Source organism: Erythranthe guttata, chromosome 11 (assembly GCF_056151865.1).
Source record: "Erythranthe guttata isolate IM_541 chromosome 11, IM_541, whole genome shotgun sequence".
Taxonomy (NCBI): domain Eukaryota; kingdom Viridiplantae; phylum Streptophyta; class Magnoliopsida; order Lamiales; family Phrymaceae; genus Erythranthe; species Erythranthe guttata.
Window position 1 is genome coordinate 3,461,849 of NC_142543.1, and position 18,062 is coordinate 3,479,910.

At 33.8% G+C, this 18,062-nt stretch overlaps 4 protein-coding genes across 5 annotated transcripts; 2 read left to right on the top strand and 2 right to left on the bottom strand.

Annotated features, from left to right (window-relative positions):
- Positions 1 to 767: 767 nt before the first annotated feature.
- LOC105965557 (Ribosomal protein S21 family protein) lies at positions 768 to 3,419 on the top strand. Its single transcript, XM_012990120.2, has 2 exons — positions 768 to 1,192; positions 3,111 to 3,419. The coding sequence occupies exons 1-2, from the start codon at positions 888 to 890 to the stop codon at positions 3,118 to 3,120; spliced, it is 315 nt and encodes a 104-aa protein (XP_012845574.2). The 5' UTR covers positions 768 to 887; the 3' UTR covers positions 3,121 to 3,419.
- A 1,427-nt stretch (positions 3,420 to 4,846) lies between these two features.
- Positions 4,847 to 10,760, top strand: LOC105965518 (sphere organelles protein-like protein). Of its 2 annotated transcripts, none has more exons than XM_012990074.2 (15): positions 4,847 to 5,435; positions 5,603 to 5,667; positions 5,754 to 5,996; positions 6,106 to 6,309; positions 6,771 to 6,840; positions 6,948 to 7,049; positions 7,118 to 7,186; positions 7,260 to 7,322; positions 7,418 to 7,769; positions 8,324 to 8,358; positions 8,775 to 8,972; positions 9,077 to 9,148; positions 9,240 to 9,398; positions 9,501 to 9,666; positions 10,157 to 10,760. In XM_012990074.2, the coding sequence occupies exons 1-15, from the start codon at positions 5,235 to 5,237 to the stop codon at positions 10,501 to 10,503; spliced, it is 2,346 nt and encodes a 781-aa protein (XP_012845528.2). In that variant the 5' UTR covers positions 4,847 to 5,234; the 3' UTR covers positions 10,504 to 10,760. The 2 variants fall into 2 exon arrangements, with proteins under 2 accessions (XP_012845528.2, XP_012845526.2); XM_012990072.2 differs by having other exon boundaries at positions 5,009 to 5,435; positions 7,257 to 7,322.
- Positions 10,761 to 11,450: 690 nt separating this feature from the next.
- LOC105965509 (putative glucose-6-phosphate 1-epimerase) lies at positions 11,451 to 13,872 on the bottom strand. Its single transcript, XM_012990060.2, has 8 exons — positions 13,620 to 13,872; positions 13,392 to 13,466; positions 12,824 to 12,880; positions 12,555 to 12,724; positions 12,315 to 12,455; positions 12,115 to 12,217; positions 11,897 to 11,999; positions 11,451 to 11,797 (listed from the first exon to the last, which is right to left on the bottom strand). Exons 1-8 carry the CDS (start codon positions 13,755 to 13,757, stop codon positions 11,631 to 11,633), a joined length of 954 nt encoding a protein of 317 aa, XP_012845514.2. The 5' UTR covers positions 13,758 to 13,872; the 3' UTR covers positions 11,451 to 11,630.
- Positions 13,873 to 14,644: 772 nt separating this feature from the next.
- LOC148766796 (putative glucose-6-phosphate 1-epimerase) lies at positions 14,645 to 16,976 on the bottom strand. Its single transcript, XM_088825798.1, has 8 exons — positions 16,733 to 16,976; positions 16,539 to 16,613; positions 16,078 to 16,134; positions 15,777 to 15,937; positions 15,494 to 15,634; positions 15,292 to 15,391; positions 15,069 to 15,171; positions 14,645 to 14,952 (listed from the first exon to the last, which is right to left on the bottom strand). Exons 1-8 carry the CDS (start codon positions 16,868 to 16,870, stop codon positions 14,786 to 14,788), a joined length of 942 nt encoding a protein of 313 aa, XP_088681924.1. The 5' UTR covers positions 16,871 to 16,976; the 3' UTR covers positions 14,645 to 14,785.
- Between the last annotated feature and the right edge of the window lie 1,086 nt (positions 16,977 to 18,062).

The following is an 18,062-nucleotide window of genomic DNA, read 5'->3' on the forward strand; positions in this document are numbered from 1 at the left end:
ATGAAATGTTAATTGTAATATAATAATTATTCATTCTCTTTATTTATAATAATATCTATAAATATTTTCATCATGTTTTAACATATCTACAACTATTTGTGGTATTGTAATTGTCTAATAACCATAGTTCGAGGGATGTGGAGACAAGTTATTATAATAACAATAACAATAATAATAATAATTATTATTATTATTGGAAAAAAAAATATTTTCACAAATCAATTTCAATTCAAGCAACTACGAAAAAACGAAATACAATAAAAAAAAAAGTTATTCTAAAATTGAAAATTATCAAATCAAAATAAACAAATTTTAGACATTCGATTGCAAATTTACAAATTCCCAATTCGCATAAGGTTGAAGGATAGAAAAGGCCAAAATAGGGGTGTAGCGCCAGTTTTGAAGAGCTCGAGCTCAAGTTAGAACCTCGAACTTTTCGAGTATTGTTTTTTTGGACTTGAGCGAGCCAATGTTGTCGAGCTCGAGTCTGAGCCAATTTTGTATTTTTTTTAATAATAGTTTAATTAGAATTTTATTATTATATATTACAATTAAAAAAATTTGAAATTAAAATGACTTGTAATTTTTTTTTAATTATTTATATGAATTTATTACTTAATTTTATATTAATTATATTTGAATAAAATAATAAAATAAATTGAAAAAAAATATTCGCGAGCTCACGATCAACTAAAAATGAAGTCGAACTTGACTCAAGCCAGTAAAGGGCTTACCGAACTCACGAGCCGACTCGGCTCAATTACACACTTGGGGCCCTAGGCCAAAGGCCGAGCGCGTGAAACACACATCCACCAAAACCCTTGAAAATTGAAACCCCCATTCGAAATCCTGAATCTCAATAGAAACGCAAAAATCCCTACAGAGAAATGATTCAAGCGGCGGCGAAGAGAGGCGCCTCCCTCCTAGGGTTAGGGTTAGGCTCACTGAGTTGTCAGCTGCAACAATGGCGCGGCATCCGGGTCAAAGTTCGGAACAACAATTTGGATCACGCGCTGCTTATTATGCAGAGGAAGATGCAGTCAAGCGGGATCGAGCGGATGATTAAGATCGAGCAAACCACCCACATTAAGAAGTCCGAGAAGCGCGTTTTGGCTAAGAAGACTCTTCAGTGCAAGCTTCGCTCTCAAGACCTCGCTCGCAAGCTCAAAGCCATTCTCGTTCAGAAAGTCAGGTAATTTGAATTAACCCAAAAAAAAATATATATATATTTCAGTAATTGTTTGAAAAATGTTGTTATGGTGGATTGAAATAAGCTTGATTTGGGGTAAATTCATGTGATAAAGATGATTTTTTTATGGCGGAATCGGAAGTCGGAACTGTGGGCTTTTCGTAAACAAAGAAATAATATTAGGAATGGGGCCATTGTGTATTTGTGTTACAGATATTGAGTTCATCCTTTTGCTAATTTGAATAGAAATGGAGGATGTAACCGGTGGCGAGTCGAGAAATTTGGTACGGGGGCTTAAATTTTTGTGACAAAATCAAAAAATAGGAACAGTAAAGGAAGAAAAAGAAGAAAAAATTAGAGTTCTTTTTTTGCATTAATTTGAATTTTTGGGTGGGCTAATTAACAATAATTGGGGCTTCTTTTGTATTAATTTGGATTTTGGGTGGGCTAATTAATAAATATTGGATTGAATTAATTGATATATATATATATGTATAATATAGGGAAAATTTAGAAATTGAGGGTGGGCTTGAGTCCACCCTGCCAAAGGGGTGGACTCGCCCCTGGATGTAACTAGGTGAGGTGAGCTGTGATTGAAAGAGTCGAACACGGGTTTGATATGATTGAGAAAATGTGTCTTTTTTTTTTTAACGTTGTGGAAAATTGGCGACGTTGTTACATCGTATGAATGGTGAATTAGATTGCGTGTGAGTGTTTCCGAGGGGAGGAAGTTAGATTGTTGTCTGGATTTAGTGGAAACTAATTAAAGAGTCTGGGTTGCAATTAAACGTGATGATATTCAAACTATAATCGATCGTTGTAGCTTCGAGTTTGAGTTCTCAATATATGATTTTGAAAGTGTTGGTGTCTATAAACAGAAAAAGAGAATGAAAGAACCCCTGGATTTGTTGATCGACCCCTTTCATTTTCGTTTGTTTTTGGGTATATGCTATTTGGTTTGGGGAGCTTGTACTATTTGTGGAAAATTTAAGGAAGTTTGACTGAGATTCTTTTATATTTACGCATTGTCTACTTATTTGACATTTAATTTCGTATTTTTTTCTATTTGATTGTTGAATCTGTCTCTCCTGCTGAGTGACGAAAGGAGTCGATTGTTGTATCCTGTTGTTGATCGTTGGTTTATTGTAGTTGATTTGGATTTTGGAACTGTGCTATAAGCCCTGCTCGTAAAATCGGGAAGTAGACACAAACAATTTTTTTTTTTTTTTTTTTACTTTTCAAATGAAGAAATAAGGACGTGAAGAATGAACACAAATACCAAGAAAATTATTTGTGAATATCAAGTGTCCTACAGATAATGGATGGCGAACAATCTCCTCTGTCGAGCAACTAGAGGGGGCTACAGTCATCCATATATTTATTTTTATTTTCTTCATTATTTTGTCACGGATACATACTGTTACTTAACTTCGATGAAGGGGAAGATGCAATAAAGTAGCCATTCTTGATTAGGTCTCATCTTTCGTCTTCTTATTTTATTTTCTGTTTGACGAGCCTGTGTGATGTGCTGCGATTTGCTTATATTCTCTCATGAGATGGATTAGAGGAGGCCATTTCCTTCGGAATTCGCAAAATAAGCACATCTTAAAGCAAACGATTTATCGTTCTTAAGATTATTTTGATCTTCAGTAAAAAAAAATTCTCTTTCTTTTACTAAAGCAAACCAAGTAAGGAATCGTGGCCGTCTCCATCTTGATAGTCGTTGCAGAATCTTCTTTAAGATTGTCTATCTGTAAAGACACTGTCTGCGAAATCTTTCTTTGTTGATTGGCTTGCATATACCTATATTCTCTTTAGCTTCGTTTTTTGTCGTGTTTTATTTCCACTCTGTCGTTAGTTTCGACCAAAAAAAAAATGGTTTCTTCATAAACTGACATATTCATCATTGCATTTCTTGCAGGGGTCTATGAGATTCTATTTTGAAAGACGGTGCGCCCTGTTGGTTAAAGTTTCGCTCTACGTCGAAACAAACCTCGTGAAAATAGACAATGGATCATTTCTAAAGGTTTGTAACCGTATAATAATATCGTACTCTTTGTTTGTTTTTCAAGCTAGCAGAAGGCAATCTATCAGACGATTGTAGTTCTTCTTCGACATCGATTTTTCTGCTCCCATTGTGAAGGATTTTTTTATTTTCTTTTCTTCCCAGAGTTTCACTCTCTATTATCATGTACAGAGTTTTTGGGAAATTTAATTTTGTTCTCAGTTATTGAAGATTGCAAGAGAGCATCTGATAGTACAATATGAAATCAAACAAGTACAAATTGTAAAAAAGAAAAGAAAAACTTAGCCTAATTCATTTAGGCTATCTTTAGTGCATTCATCATCGAATGGTTCATATAAATCATAAATAAACAAATTAATATATAAAATAAATAAAATGAAATTCTCGTGCCTTTAAAATCCGATATTCTGGAATATATTATTTCTCATATTAAATATTTTACGACATTTTATTTTCGGTATTCGTTCGCATATTTAATGTTAAAAAAAAATCAAATCAGATCAAACATTTTCTTATATAATTTTCGTCAAATCAAATTCGAGTAACTCTAATTGCATTACTTCATTTTGGTCATTGTCTCATTGATACAATAATTATATTTTTTTGGGTAAATTACAAACACCCCCTGAGGTATGATCAAATTACAAAACCCCCCCTCTTGTTTGGATAATTATATCTACCTCCCTCAACTATGATTTTTTCTTAGACCTCCACCTTTATGGTGCCAAATTCAACATAGTCATCTAGATTCCGTGAAATGTGCTCTAGTTTGTACTCTTTTTGTGTAAAAAATACAGTTTCCGATGCACCACAAACTGATATATACAAGCTAAAAATCACATATTATGGTCATCTTGCTTCATAATGTAGAGTTTGAATGGGATAAAACGGGTACAAAAGTGATAATATTCCATATAATCTCGAAGATTCTACTAAATTTGATGAGTTGAGGGGGGGGTTGTAATTATCCAAACAAGAGGAGTGTTTTTGTAATTTGTCCATACCTCAGGGGGGTGTTTGTAATTTACCCTATGTTTTTTAATAACATGTTATTACGTTGTAAAGTCTACAAAAAATATAGTATAAAATACCCTTCACTTTCTCCAATTCCATAGCATTCTTACTCAACACATTTTTTTTTACTTTCACAAGAAAGTTCTTGTTGCACATTGTCATGTTTTTTTTTTTAATGTAATAATTGTGTGATATTGTTTGTAAAAAAAATCATTTAATTTGTTCTATGGATGTTGTTTGTTTTATAGTTTTGGCTTATGTTTTATTGGCATATTTGATTATATAACTTGAATCTAATGTTACTTACTCTTTTTTTTTTTTTTTTTTTTTTTTTTTTTTTTAAGATTCATGGATAACATCGTAAGTGTGTTATGTGCCGACATATCGGCAACATAAAAACCCTGCAACATTGGGTATCATGCAACCAGCAACCATATGATACCCGATAGATTTTTACAAAATTTCACTTCTGCTTAGACTCGACATGCAATTAAGGCAGTTGTTATTAAACACATTTTCAATAATTGATTTTTGTCATATGAAGAATTTGAATTAACTGAGTATGATGTTTGTGCACATTAGGACCAAAGATGTACTCGTTTTTTGTATAAATTTTTATTTTTCGATATTCATCCTTTCTCACCTATTTTCGCTTAATTAATTACTTCCCCCAAATATAATCCTTTAAAAAAAAAAAGCACTTTTTTCTACTACTTTGTATTGCAGATCAACTTTTTAATTTTTTCAATAAATTTCAATTTTTATGACCAGTATCCATTAAATTTTAGTTTTCCCTCTAATCTGAATACCAAACACGCCCTAAGCGGACAGTAAAGAGGTTTTGGAGTCCACCTGTCCGTCTCTCTTTCCCGGAGGGTTTAAGAATCCCACCTTCACACACACACACACACACACACACACACACACACACACACACACACTCTCTCTCTCTCTCTAAAACCACACCTAGCTAGAGAGAGAATTGGGAAAATAATTGCATGCGCGATGGAAGAGAAGAGCAGCAAGAGGATCCGGCTGGTATTCAGAGATGACGACATTTTGACCGAAACCCAGAAATCGGATGGCCTGAATCGGAGCTGGGTTCTGCTGAAACCCTACCAAAACGACACCGTTTCCGACGTAGCCTCTCATCTACTTCACGCTTTCCAACTCCACCAATCCTGCCCCCACGGCCTTCTCCTCTCTGTACGTCAAAAAAAAAAAAAAAAAGAAACCCACTTTCTTTTTTGTTTCGTTTTTATGTTAATGGGTTTATTTATAGCCACATTTTATCTCCTTTTGATGGTCTTCTGTTTGGGTTTCTGCTCTTTTTTTTAAAAAAATATATTGATTTTGTAGTTTATTTACGACAGGTATCGGGCTTTGTGTTGCCGCCATTTGAATCCACTGGCATTTTAAAGGATGATGAAGTTATAAGGTTAGTTTTTAGATTGTTGATATTGTTGTGAGCATAATGTGTGGGGAAGGGTATGATTGACATTTTAAATTTTGTTGTGGAATCAGAGTACGGAAGAGAAGAGAAGTTCTATCTATAACAGGAAACAATGCCGTTGCTGACGAAGTCGAGAAATTGAGAGCTGCAGAGAAGCAGCCTGTAAATAACGGTGTGTTGCTTTTAGCCAACGACGAGTTTGAGAAAGAAAAAGGTGGTTACGAGAGTGATGAACCCGAAGAGGAGCTTGAAGAGGATGTTGAAGCTCCGAAGAAACGAAAACGAAAAGCAGAAGAGAAAATTGAAGGCTCTAAGTATGGGCTTTTTCTGCCTTTATTTTACGCGGTTTTTATTCGAGTATGTGTGATGTAGTTGTGCTGACTTCTTTAATGCGTTTTGGATTTCAAATGTTGTTTCTTTTAGGAAGAAGAAGCGACGTTCTGAGGCTACTCGAACCGTTGAGGACAATGCTCCTACAGAAGAAAAGATTGAGAACTCTCATCATGCGGGAGAGCATTCAAAGAAGAAGAAGAAACGTTCTCGTAAGGAGATAAAAGATGGTTCTGATGCAGAAGATAGAGTGGAGGAAAACGAGAAAACGGATAAATTAAGTGACGAGAATGACATGTATGTTTTCTTTCTGGAAACTTTGTTTTGCCCAATGGTTAGAATACTAGGTTTACGAGAAGTCTAGAACTAGAAAACCTAGTATGGATTTTAGCATGTCAAGGACAGAAATTATTTCCAAACGAAGAAGCCCGCTTAGGGTTGTGCCCTTAGGTTGAGGAATAAGGAACATTCTTTAGAAAAAAATATACGAATTGTTTTTATTTTGTAATTGCTGCCTGAAATGCTGGCATTTCTAACCAGTCAGTACGAATCTCAGGCTGTTTGTTTAGTATTCGGTTTGCCATTTAATTGTGCTGACTGCTAATCAATGCCTGTATCGGTTCCTTCTTGTTCTTGTTCTTATTTTCCTCTATTCAGACAACATGCTTTCTGTATTTCAGCGTTTCTTTCTATGGGTATATTATATATTTCACGACCATTCTTTTTTACAAATATTTGTCGTGCACGCATATCTGTAGAAATGTCGAAGTTCAAGAGAATGGGAAAGCGACTGAGAATGGCGACGTTGCTCCTAAAGAAACAAAAAAGGTATATCCATGACACCGTCGATGGAAAACATAGTGGTTGTTGTTTCTTGATCTCTTCTCGATAAGTAATCCCGAAAAACTTTATGGATTTACCTCGAACTTCTTCAGGGTCCAAGTAGAAGCGCAAGGCGAAAGTACGCCAAGAGGAAGTGGTTGCGGGAAATGGCGAAGATTCAGAAGCAAAATGAAACCTGCGAATCGGAGGGTCTTGTAAGCTATCAAATACTTATATCAATGTGAACAATGAACTAAATCTAATCTTACATCGAATTTTGCAGCGGAACTGGAAAGAGGATCAAGCTAAGAAGGCTGGAAGAAAAAACGTGGATGGCCAATTGAAAGTACAGGTTAGTTATCGTACTTTCCTTAATCCCTACAACTTGTGAAATAATAAAACTGAATAACAGATTCTTACAGCAGAAGTGGAAGAAACAACAAGTTGACGCTGAAATAAACGAGGTGGATGACCAACCAAAAGGACTGGTGAGTTATCTTGTTTGTCCGTAGAAAGTCTTTCTTCGTTCTTGATTTTTCTAGTCTGCTATGATTTTGAGGTTCAAAATTTCTCTTATTTCCAGCTGCACGTCAAAATATCTCCTCAAAACAATCGGTTTGTTAAGGGAAAAAGGCATCAAGAACGAAATAAACGTGACCACTTTCTTACACGCCCAACTTATGTGCATGAATTGAGAAAGCGAAATGGCAATGAACACGAGCATCCAACTCAAAACGTTGATGGAGTTGAGCAGCCAAATGAAAAACAGGGTGATGTACAAGAACAACCAGGTCAAAAAAGTGATGTCGTAAAAGAACTTCCGAAGCAAAATTTTGATGCACCGAAACAGTTAAATGAAGAAAGTGACGAGGAGGGTGAAATTGTTCCCGTTGTAATCAGGCCTGGACACATCCGCTTTGAGCCTATGGGGAAAGGTCCTGCTTTTTTCTCTGTATGCATATCTATGTTTGCTGATCTACGTGAATCTGATATTACGACGCTTTTAGTTAAATTGAATCTTTATTTATCCAGTTTGGTGAATGACAGATATACGATTCGCAAAAATCAATTCTTTAGATTTAAAATTTAGAAAAAAGTTTTGCTGTCCTTCTGATTTATTCCTAGGAGGACTGGCATTCTTTCGAATTTTTTTCTTCACCCTTTGTTCCTAAAGTTCATATTGTAGAACACATAGTGAATTATATTTTCATATTTCTTTACTTCGGGAAGCCCAAATTTGCCTGCGGACAGGAGTTAATCGACATTTTATTTGTGCATCAACTTCAGCCATCTGAGCAATTTGTGAGTAAAAACAACCACGAATAAACCGCTACTACTTTTAAGATGATTTTCCATATTTTTTTTAACATCGTGTCGTTTCTCTTTCTAAATTTGGGAGTAAAGTTGCCCTTTCAGTCTTGGATTTGCGTTATTGCACTGTGTGATATTGCAGATTTCTCACCTATGAAATCTTTTTTATTTGATGCAGAACAAGCAGCCGTCCAGCAAAATGACGTACCTTCAGTAAGTTTTATTGGTTTTATTGCATATTTGGATGTTGGTTACGACAATATATTTACACTGTTTTGTCTCTTTCTCGAGTTAGGATCATATTATGAAGTTTTTTGTTTGTTTGAGTACATTAGTATGTATTTTGCCTTAAAAGTCGACCCTTCGTAAAAGTGTGCATAGTTGGTCAAACTTTTTGTCATCTCACAAGGTTAAGAATTTTTTTTTTAATAATTTAATCTGACATCGTTTATCCACCTCTTGTATCATTCTTTTGTAATTACGGCTTGGGGGTTTGAACGAGTAAGAAAACGATTATTGAAAGACTTGTATAATTTAAAAGTCCCCTCGTTTCCTGTTTGCCTTAGTGATGTTTCTCAATTAAGTTGGGGTCACGTTTCCTCTCTGATGACACTGTGTTTCTCCATCAGGAAAACTTCCAGTGGAACGGAATAACCAGCAAGAAAAAAGGCCAACAATGGGGGAAGGAAAATCGTTCATTCACTCCTCGGAACGAGTACAAACTTCCAACCAAAGAGTACTCTCAAATATCAAGCTTCGAAAAACCGAAACAAACCGATGAAGTAACCGACTTTGATAAGCTCCCACCTCTTCCAAGCATACCTAAGGTAGTTCCTCGTTTTCTTTCTCAAACTGGCATTTATGAAGTTATTCGATGATTTTTTTTCGTATTACGAATGTTAAATGTCAAATTTTTGTCGTTATTTTGCAGGAAGGAGATGTCATTGCTTATCGTCTTCTTGAATTATCATCATCCTGGACCCCGGAGCTTTCTGCCCATCGAGTATTAAATCAATTATATTCGTCTATAAATTAAATCTTATTTTTTCGGTGCAATATAAGTTATGCCTTTGATATATCTTCTTTTGACTCAGGTTGGAAAAGTATTCTCTTTCAACCCTGAATCGAATCAAACGATGTTGGTGCCTGTACCAGAATACCCCATTGTTGCCAAGATTTCTGACGAGGATGCTGACGAGGATGAAGACGTACAACCAGATAACTCCCTTTATAAAGAAGATGGTTCATTGGAGGTATAAAGCACTGTTCTGTTGAAATCATGAAATTAATGATTTACATCTGTGTTAGAAAAGGCTTGATTATAATAATTATCTGCTGCTTAATCGTATTTGCAGATTGATTTTTCGTTGCTTATTGATGTTCGTATACTCAACAATGAGGATTCGGAACAAGGAAACAAATCCGTTAGTTTGGTGAGTGAAGGTTCTGTACCCAATGAAATCGTTCCAGAAACATTCTTGCCTAGCGGCAGTGACAAACAGGCAGTTGTACCCAGCCCAGGTACTATCGATTTCCCGGGATTTACTTTTAAATTTATTTCGGTTAATTTTACTTCTAGTCCTGTAAGTTGGTCTAGTTAGGGATTTTTAGTCCTAAAAAATGCTCCCGAAATTTTGAATTTTCTTCGTTGATCACCGACACGCCAAACAAACTCCTCCGATTTAGTTTACGTAGATACTTGCAAAATCGTGGCATTTTGAGGTACCAAACTAACTTTGCAAGATTGAACTAAACGTACAATCTTAGAGAGAATAAATAATTTTTTAAGTTTTTATACAATTAAAAATCTGCGATTTTGACAAAAGAGGACTAAAAACGCTAAATTTGCAAAGTTACTGCATGTAAAATTAATACGATACAATCTAAAGGATTAAACTCCTAAATACAACCCCCACTTCTGCAGGTGGTTAAAATGTTTCTTCACATAACATAGTTCATTATTTTCATTTGTTTGGATTACGTTTGACACTATTTATTGTTGTTGTTGTAGAAACCGGTGGCGCGAGCATCTGGGACGAATTCAGCGAGGCTCTAAATGCAAAGAAGGAACAGCTATCGAAGGAGAATGGTTGGGGCATAACTCCAAAGAAGGTACAACCATCTCAGGATAATGGTTGGGGTAGTAACGCCAAAAAGGTACAACCACCATCACCGGAAAATAATAGCTGGGGCAAGAATGTACGAAAGGTACAACCACCATCACAGGGCAATAATAATAATAATCGGGATAAGCAGAGTTCAGGTGGTGGTAGATCATGGTCGTATAAAGGTCTTAGAGGCGGTGGTCTTGCCTCAACAATGGCTATGATAAGATCGAAAAAGGATGTGTGGGGTTAGAAATTAGTTTTTACTCGACCGTGTATTCGTTCGTGTTAAGCTTTTTATGTTTCTAAGTCGAAACTTCTTTGTTTGGTTGTCTTTCTTTTTGTAGTCAAGCTTTTTGAAGTATGTAAAATGGTGAATCTTTAGGTTTCTTGTAAATTGCAGAACGGGAAGCTGACGAAAATTTGTAATCTTATGCTTCGTTTGGTTGGTAAGACGAGTCACGGATAACTACAAATGAGGTCTTGTTTGGTGAATAACTTATTATGAAATTTTATCTTGACTAATTTTATTTAGGGAATCAAACGAGCCATAAGGATTTTAATTGTATAGTTGGATTATTAGGAGTTTTTTTGGTTATCCATATTTGATTAGATTGAATTAGATTAGTAAGAAGTTCGGTTTCTTAGATTATATCTTCTATTAAATTTGTTAAATTCAGTTATTTTATATGAACTGTCTATAGAGTCACTTTGTTAACAATAATAATATATAAAATTTAAGGATGAAATTGTTGTTTTCTTGTTTAGTCACCCACTAATCACAAGCGGAGGGGTGCTACTAAATTAATAAAATAGTAACATATAGTAGCGTACTTTAGTTTTTATAGTGGTTTTGAATAAGTACAAATCTTATCAATTTAACATGTTATCAACCCTTGCTATTTAGTCAATAGAACCTAATTGTGGTAACCGAACGACCCCTTAATCAATTTTCTCGTTCTTTGTTACTGATTAAACCCTTTTATGTTTTCTCATTTATTCGTGTGTTGGTTCGGAAAAAAAAAACTCCCAAGGATACGTATATAAGTCAAATTCATCCTTAGTTCCGAAGATACGTGAAACAGCTGCCAATCGGGATCTCCAGTATTCGTCCATGGTCAACCAACCGGTCAACCGGTCTAGTTCAGGACTAGTGACTTTACTACATATATCAACACAAGCTAAACTACTCAAGAATCAGAAACTAGTAGTAGTAGCCAGCATTTTATTTATCAAATCACATCCTATTTTCATCACAATTTCTGTGTTCAACAGGAAATTAAAGCTGGATTATAGGTGATCTTAATCTCTTCAATTCAAGAATATTACACGTATACGGGAAAAAAAGAGTTTAGAAACTGCGAAGTAACAAAACGGCAGTTAATATTCCTTTGCAGAAAGGCGCTGAGTCCCGATCCACTCTTCGTTCGGATACAAAGTGATTTCAGTCTCCACAGCAGCTGCCTCAACACAAACCATCTGCTTATACTCTTGATCTCCTAAATCAGCTATTGAACTTGCATCAACTTCCCATGGATTCCACACAACTACAAAACAAAAAAATATATATATAATGCACGTTTTATTAAATAATTCGTTGCATATAAATACGACACTATCAAGTATATATATAAAAAAAACCTTACCAATTTCAGGAAGAGTTGCATCTTTGTGAATGGTAATAGTTCTTCTAAGTTCAACGTCCCTAATACAGATCTCATGAGGAGTGTTCAGATATACCCTGTCCAACTAAAACCGATATTAAAGTCAGGTTCATCAAAAGATTATAGCTAATTAATTACACAAACATAATAATTTATTAAACTTAGGTAATTAAAATACATCTTTATATTTATATATATACTTCGTCTCCAAAAGTGATTGCATCAGCCTCGTCAGTGAATTGATTGTGATCATTCAGGTAGTCCCGATAATCCAACCCCTGCAATCCTTCAATCTGAGTTGCACTGGAAAATGGATTATTAATTTAGTTAATTCACTGTTGCTATTATATATTTAAAAAACACATTTATAGAATAATGTCATTAGTATATATTAATTTACCGGATATTTGAGACGGAGAAGTAGGAGTGATAGGCAAATTTGAACGTGAAAGGCTCCCCATTAGTGTTGACATTTTTTACACGAGTTGTCATAGTCAGATCTCCAGTGGGTCCCAGGATAACACGTAAACGGAGCTCAAATCTACAACATTAATTAAGACAGAGGAGATACATATAATTTCGATTATGATATAGTTGTATATATACCAAAATTATTAATTAAAGATTAATTGTAAAGTACTTATGATTAGGCCAGTCTTGGAAGTCGTCGGGTTTATGATCGAGAAGAAAATCAACGTATGCATTATCGGGTGTTGGAGGGGGAAAGGCTGTATCACGTGCCAAATTCTCGACTCTCCATGATCCGATTCTAGCAAATCCATGTCCCTCCATGTGTTCTTTGTCGAAAAACTGATCATGCATGATTAATTATACAACATTTTATATATGAAACCGAATAAACGCAATTTGGCAAATGGATTCACAACGAATAAAAAGAAGCAAATTAACCTTTGGGAAGCAAATTGGGATGCCTCCACGAATCGGCTTTGGAGGTCTGTAAACGGCCTGGAATGCAAATAAAAATATGTTATTCGTTATCATTTACGAGAGTACTAAAGAAGAAAACATCCATCATTTTCGACAGTTCAAGATAATCTTTTAATTAATGGAAGAATGAAACAGGCAAATCAAGAATAATTTGATGTACATATCAATCTTTGCAGAATCATAATTAAATTACTCTTTGACATCAATTAATTAATTCCCTTACTTAAATATATATATATATATATATATATATATATATATATATATATATATATATATATATATATATATATATATATATATATATATATATATATATATATTCATGCATGATTATATATATACAGTTAAGAATAGTAAAACAGAACCCGAATTTAATTAGGCCGGTGATTAATTACGGAATATATAACAAGTTCGATCATCTCACACTAATTAATAGCATAATGCATTAATACAATTCGGAAAATAATTTATGTCACAGAAAATTAAACGACTGGTAATTAATTAAATCAGAGGAATTAAAAAGTACCTGTTTACTGAGAAAAAGTAACTCTTGTTTATGTTCATTCTTCCACGATACTACTTGAGCTCCATAAAACAGAATCTACAATTGGATCAAATTCAAAACACAATCAATACAGTGAAACCCTAAGCCCGCACCATTTCCGTAATTACTAAAAAAAATCAAATTAAAATAAACTGCGTTAATCAATTAATTACGTCGGAGCAAATCGGAGAAATCTGAAAATATATATACCTCGGCGGAGTAGCCACCAGGTTGGCTGAGAATGACGGAAAGGCCGCCGCGGTTGGCTCGGTTTGACATTTTACACGTAGGTCCCCGCACCGGCGGCGGCGGAGGAGCCCTGGACGAAGATACCGTTTCCGCTGACATGTTCACCACTGCCAATTGCGCAATCACACAGCAGAATGTGTGTGTGTGTGTAATGGATGGAAGAAGAAGCAGTGGGATGATTTATGTAACCGCTACAGATCAGAAAATTGAAAATGGTGTTTTTCCGCCTTCTTCACACCTTTTATACTAAAATAATAACAGAATCTAGTTTTGGCTCTAACTGAAATCGATAGAGACAGCTTTCCGGCGTGAAATTACCTCAATACCCCCGTATACTCTATTCGTGTTCTTATTTCTTTTAGTTAATTGTAAATTTATTTATTTTTCTAAAATTTTCAGGACCTCAATTTTGGTAAAATTGACATAATTTGATTAAATCTTGATATATTGTTTTGTATTTATTTTATTTAGATAGAAAAATGAGACAATTTTTATATACCAAAAGAGATATATTTACACACACACATATACACATACAGAATATATTTATTTATAATTAATCAAATACATAGTTCATCTAAAACGTGTTTCACTATTCTTTAATGGCTAAACAAAATAAAAAAAAAACGTATATTATAGCACATTTTTTTTAAATAGCTGATATAGTCAATATTTTATTGATATTTTTTAACAATAAAATATATAGTATAAATAAACATTTGTCAAAAAATAATTTATCTAAATTAGTACATTTAATAATTCTAGTTGTTTATTATTAATTTATCGAGGTTCTACCGTAGTAAGAATCTCACACAAAACCCAAAAGACAACCCATGCTCAATCTCACTAACACTTCATAGAGCGAGTACACGACGTATTCATCATTCTCTTTCCGAACTCTGAATCAGTAAAAAACATAATTTGTTTGATTTTTATCTATCATCAATGTGATTATTATACGTCGTCTCCGGTAAAGAAGCTATAGTAACCGAAATAAGAAGCCTCGTAGTTTCATCTTAACTAAAAGCATAAGCTATAGTACTCAAGAATCAGAAACTGCAGTTAATCTTCAATTCAAGAATATTACATGTAAAGGGGGAAAAAGAAAAGGAGTTTAGAAACTACATTTAATATTCCTCGGCAGAAAGGCGCTGAGTCCCGATCCACTCTTCGTTCGGATTCAAAGTGATTTCACTATCCATAGCAGCTGCCTCAACACAAATCATCTCCTTATACTCTTCATCTCCAAAATCAGGTATCAAACTTGCATCATCTTCCCATGGATTCCACACAACTACAAAAATATACGTATATAATACACGTTTTATTAAATAATCCGTTGCATTTATATATAAATACGACACTATGAAGTATATATATATATATATATATATAAAAAAAAAACCTTACCAATTTCAGGAAGACTATCATCTTTGTAAATGGTAATAGTTCTTCTAAGCTCAGTGTCCCTAATACAGATCTCATTGGGAGTCTTCAGGTATGCCCTGTCCAACTAAAACCGAAATTAAAAAGTGATAATTAATTGCACCAAACATAATTAATTAAACTTACGTAATTAAAATACATCTTTATATTTATATATATATATATATATATACACACACACACATACTTCTTCTTCGAAAGTGAGTACATCAGCCTCTTCAGTGAATTGATCGTGATTCAGATAGTCCCGATAATCCAACCCATGCAATCCTTCAATCCGAGTTGCACTGGAAAAGGGATTATTTATTTAGTTAATTCACTGTTGCTACTATATATTTTTTTAAAGACATTAATATAATAATGTCATTAGTATATATATATTAATTTACCGGATATTTGAGACGGAGAAGTAGGAGTGATAGGCGAATTTGAACGTGAAAGGCTCCCCATTAGTGTTGACATTTTTTACACGAGTTGTCATAGTCAGATCTCCGGTGGGTCCCAGGACAACACGTAAACGGAGCTCAAATCTGCAACATTAATTAAAACAGAGGAAATATATATAGTTTACCAAAATTATATATATATATATATATATATATATATAATTTTGGTATATATAGTTGAATATATATACCAAAATTATTAATTAAAGAAATAACTGTAAAGTACTTATGATTAGGCCAGTCTTGGAAGTCATCGGGTTTATGATCGAGAAGAAAATCAACATATGCATGATCGGGTGTCGGAGGGGGAAAAGCTGTATCACTTGTCAAAATCCATACTTCGGTTCTAGCAAATCCATGTTTCTCCAGGAATTCATCGTCGAAAAACTGATCATGCATGATAAATTATAATACAACATGTTATTTTCTTCTACTTAGTCAATAATCAATATACACACACGTATATGAAACCGAATAAACGCAATTAGGCAAATGGATTCACAACGAATAAAAAGAAGCAAATTAACCTTTGGGAAGCAAATTGGGATGCCTCCACGAATCGGCTTTGGAGGTCTGTAAACGGCCTGGAAATTAAATAAAAATATGTTATTCGTTATCATTTACGAGAGTACTAAATAAGAAAACATCCATCATTTTCGACAGCAAATCAAGAATTAAGTTGATGTACATATCAACCTTTTTGCAGAATCATGATTAAATCACTCCTTTTCATCAAACTATAGAACAATTAAAAAAAAAAAACAATTAATTAATTCCCTTACTTAAATATATTCAAGCATGATTATATATATATATATACAGTTAAGAACAGTAAAACAGAGCTCGATTTTAATTAGGCCGGCAATTAATTATGGGAATATACAACATGATCGATCATCTCACACTAATTAATAACATAATGTATTAATCACAGAAAATTAAAATTAAACGACTGGTAATTAATTAAATCAGAGGAATTAAAAAGTACCTGTTTACTGAGAAAAAGTAACTCTTGTTTATGTTCATTCTTCCACGATACTACTTGAGCTCCATAAAACAGAATCTACAATTGGATCAAAACACAATCAATACAGTGAAACCCTAAGCCCGCACTATTTCCGTAATTAATTACTAAAAAAAATAAAATTAAAATATACTGCGTTAATCAATTAATATATATACCTCGGCGGAGTAGCCACCAGGTTGCCTGAGAATGACGGAACGGCCGCCGCGGTTGTCTCGGCCTGTAAATCTACGCGTAGGCCCCTGCACTGGCGGCGGAGGAGGAGCCGTGGACGAAGATGCCGATTCCGCTGACATGTTCACCACTGCCAATTGCGCAATCACACAGCAGAATGTGTGTGTGTGTGTGTGTGTGTGTGTGTGTGTTTATGTAACTGCTGCAGATCAGAAAATTGAAAATGGTGTTTTCCGCCTTCTTCTTCACACCTTTTATACTAACTGAATCTAGTTTTGGCTCTAACTGAAATCGATAGGTACAGCTTTCCGGCGTGAAATTACTTCAATACCCCTGTATTCTCTATTCGTGTTCTTGTTTCTGTTAGTTACTTAATTGTAAATTTATTTCTTTTTCTAATATTTCCGGGACCACAATTTTGGTAAAATTGAACATAATTGATTAAATCTTGATATTTATTTTCTGTATTTCTTTTATTTAGATAGAAAAATGAGGCAATTTTTATATACCAAAAGAGAGATATATATATATATATATATATATATATATATATATATATATATATATAGAGAGAGAGAGAGAGAGAGAGAGAGACACACGTACTAATACAAAATATATTTATTATGGTAAATTAAAACCATCCCTGAAATATGGTTAAATTATGAAAAAACCTCTAATGTTTGGATAATTACAACTATCTCCCTCAACTATAAATCTTCTTACACGTCTACCCTTATGGTGTCAAATTCAACATAATCTTCTAAATTCCATGGAATGTTCTCTAGCTTGTACTTGTTTTGTGAAAAAATGCAGTTTCTGATGCATCCCAATCTGATATATACAAGCCAAAAAACACATCTTATGATCATCTTGCTTTAAAATGTGGAGCTCGAACGGGATAAAACGGGTACAAAATTGAGAATATTCCACTAAATTTGACACCACAAGGATAGACATTTAAGAAAATTATAGTTGAAGGATCTTTTCGTAATTTAACCGTACCTCAAGGGTGGTTGTAATTTACCGTTATTTATAAGTAATCAAATACATGGTTCATCTTCCATCAAAAGAAAAATACATAGTTCATCTAAAATGTGTTTCACTATTCATTAATGGTTAAATAAAATCATAAAAAAATCGAATATTATAGCACATTTTTTTTAAATAGCTGATATACTCTAATAATTATTGATATTTTATAACAAATAAAATATATAGTATAAATAAACATTTGTCAATAAGTACTTTATCTAAAATTTATTTTACTAATTTTTTTAATAGTCAATCAAAATAATAGAAAAAAACATCATATAA

What these genes read in the sequence shown, in the direction of transcription:
- LOC105965518 (XM_012990072.2), top strand. Translation starts at nt 5,235, where the DNA reads ATGGAAGAGAAGAGCAGCAAGAGGATCCGGCTGGTATTCAGAGATGAC. An exon ending in CTCCTAAAGAAACAAAAAAG is followed by an intron (nt 6,841 to 6,947) that starts GTATATCCATGA and finishes GAACTTCTTCAG; the next exon opens with GGTCCAAGTAGAAGCGCAAG. An exon ending in CTCTTCCAAGCATACCTAAG is followed by an intron (nt 8,973 to 9,076) that starts GTAGTTCCTCGT and finishes GTTATTTTGCAG; the next exon opens with GAAGGAGATGTCATTGCTTA.
- LOC148766796 (XM_088825798.1), bottom strand. Translation starts at nt 16,870, where the DNA reads ATGTCAGCGGAATCGGCATCTTCGTCCACGGCTCCTCCTCCGCCGCCA. An exon ending in TACTCACTTTCGAAGAAGAA is followed by an intron (nt 15,172 to 15,291) that starts GTATGTGTGTGT and finishes TTTCGGTTTTAG; the next exon opens with TTGGACAGGGCATACCTGAA. An exon ending in TGATAGTCTTCCTGAAATTG is followed by an intron (nt 14,953 to 15,068) that starts GTAAGGTTTTTT and finishes ATATTTTTGTAG; the next exon opens with TTGTGTGGAATCCATGGGAA.
- LOC105965557 (XM_012990120.2), top strand. Translation starts at nt 888, where the DNA reads ATGATTCAAGCGGCGGCGAAGAGAGGCGCCTCCCTCCTAGGGTTAGGG.
- LOC105965509 (XM_012990060.2), bottom strand. Translation starts at nt 13,757, where the DNA reads ATGTCAGCGGAAACGGTATCTTCGTCCAGGGCTCCTCCGCCGCCGCCG. An exon ending in CTGGTGGCTACTCCGCCGAG is followed by an intron (nt 13,467 to 13,619) that starts GTATATATATTT and finishes ATCCAATTGTAG; the next exon opens with ATTCTGTTTTATGGAGCTCA. An exon ending in CAATCACTTTTGGAGACGAA is followed by an intron (nt 12,000 to 12,114) that starts GTATATATATAA and finishes TATCGGTTTTAG; the next exon opens with TTGGACAGGGTATATCTGAA.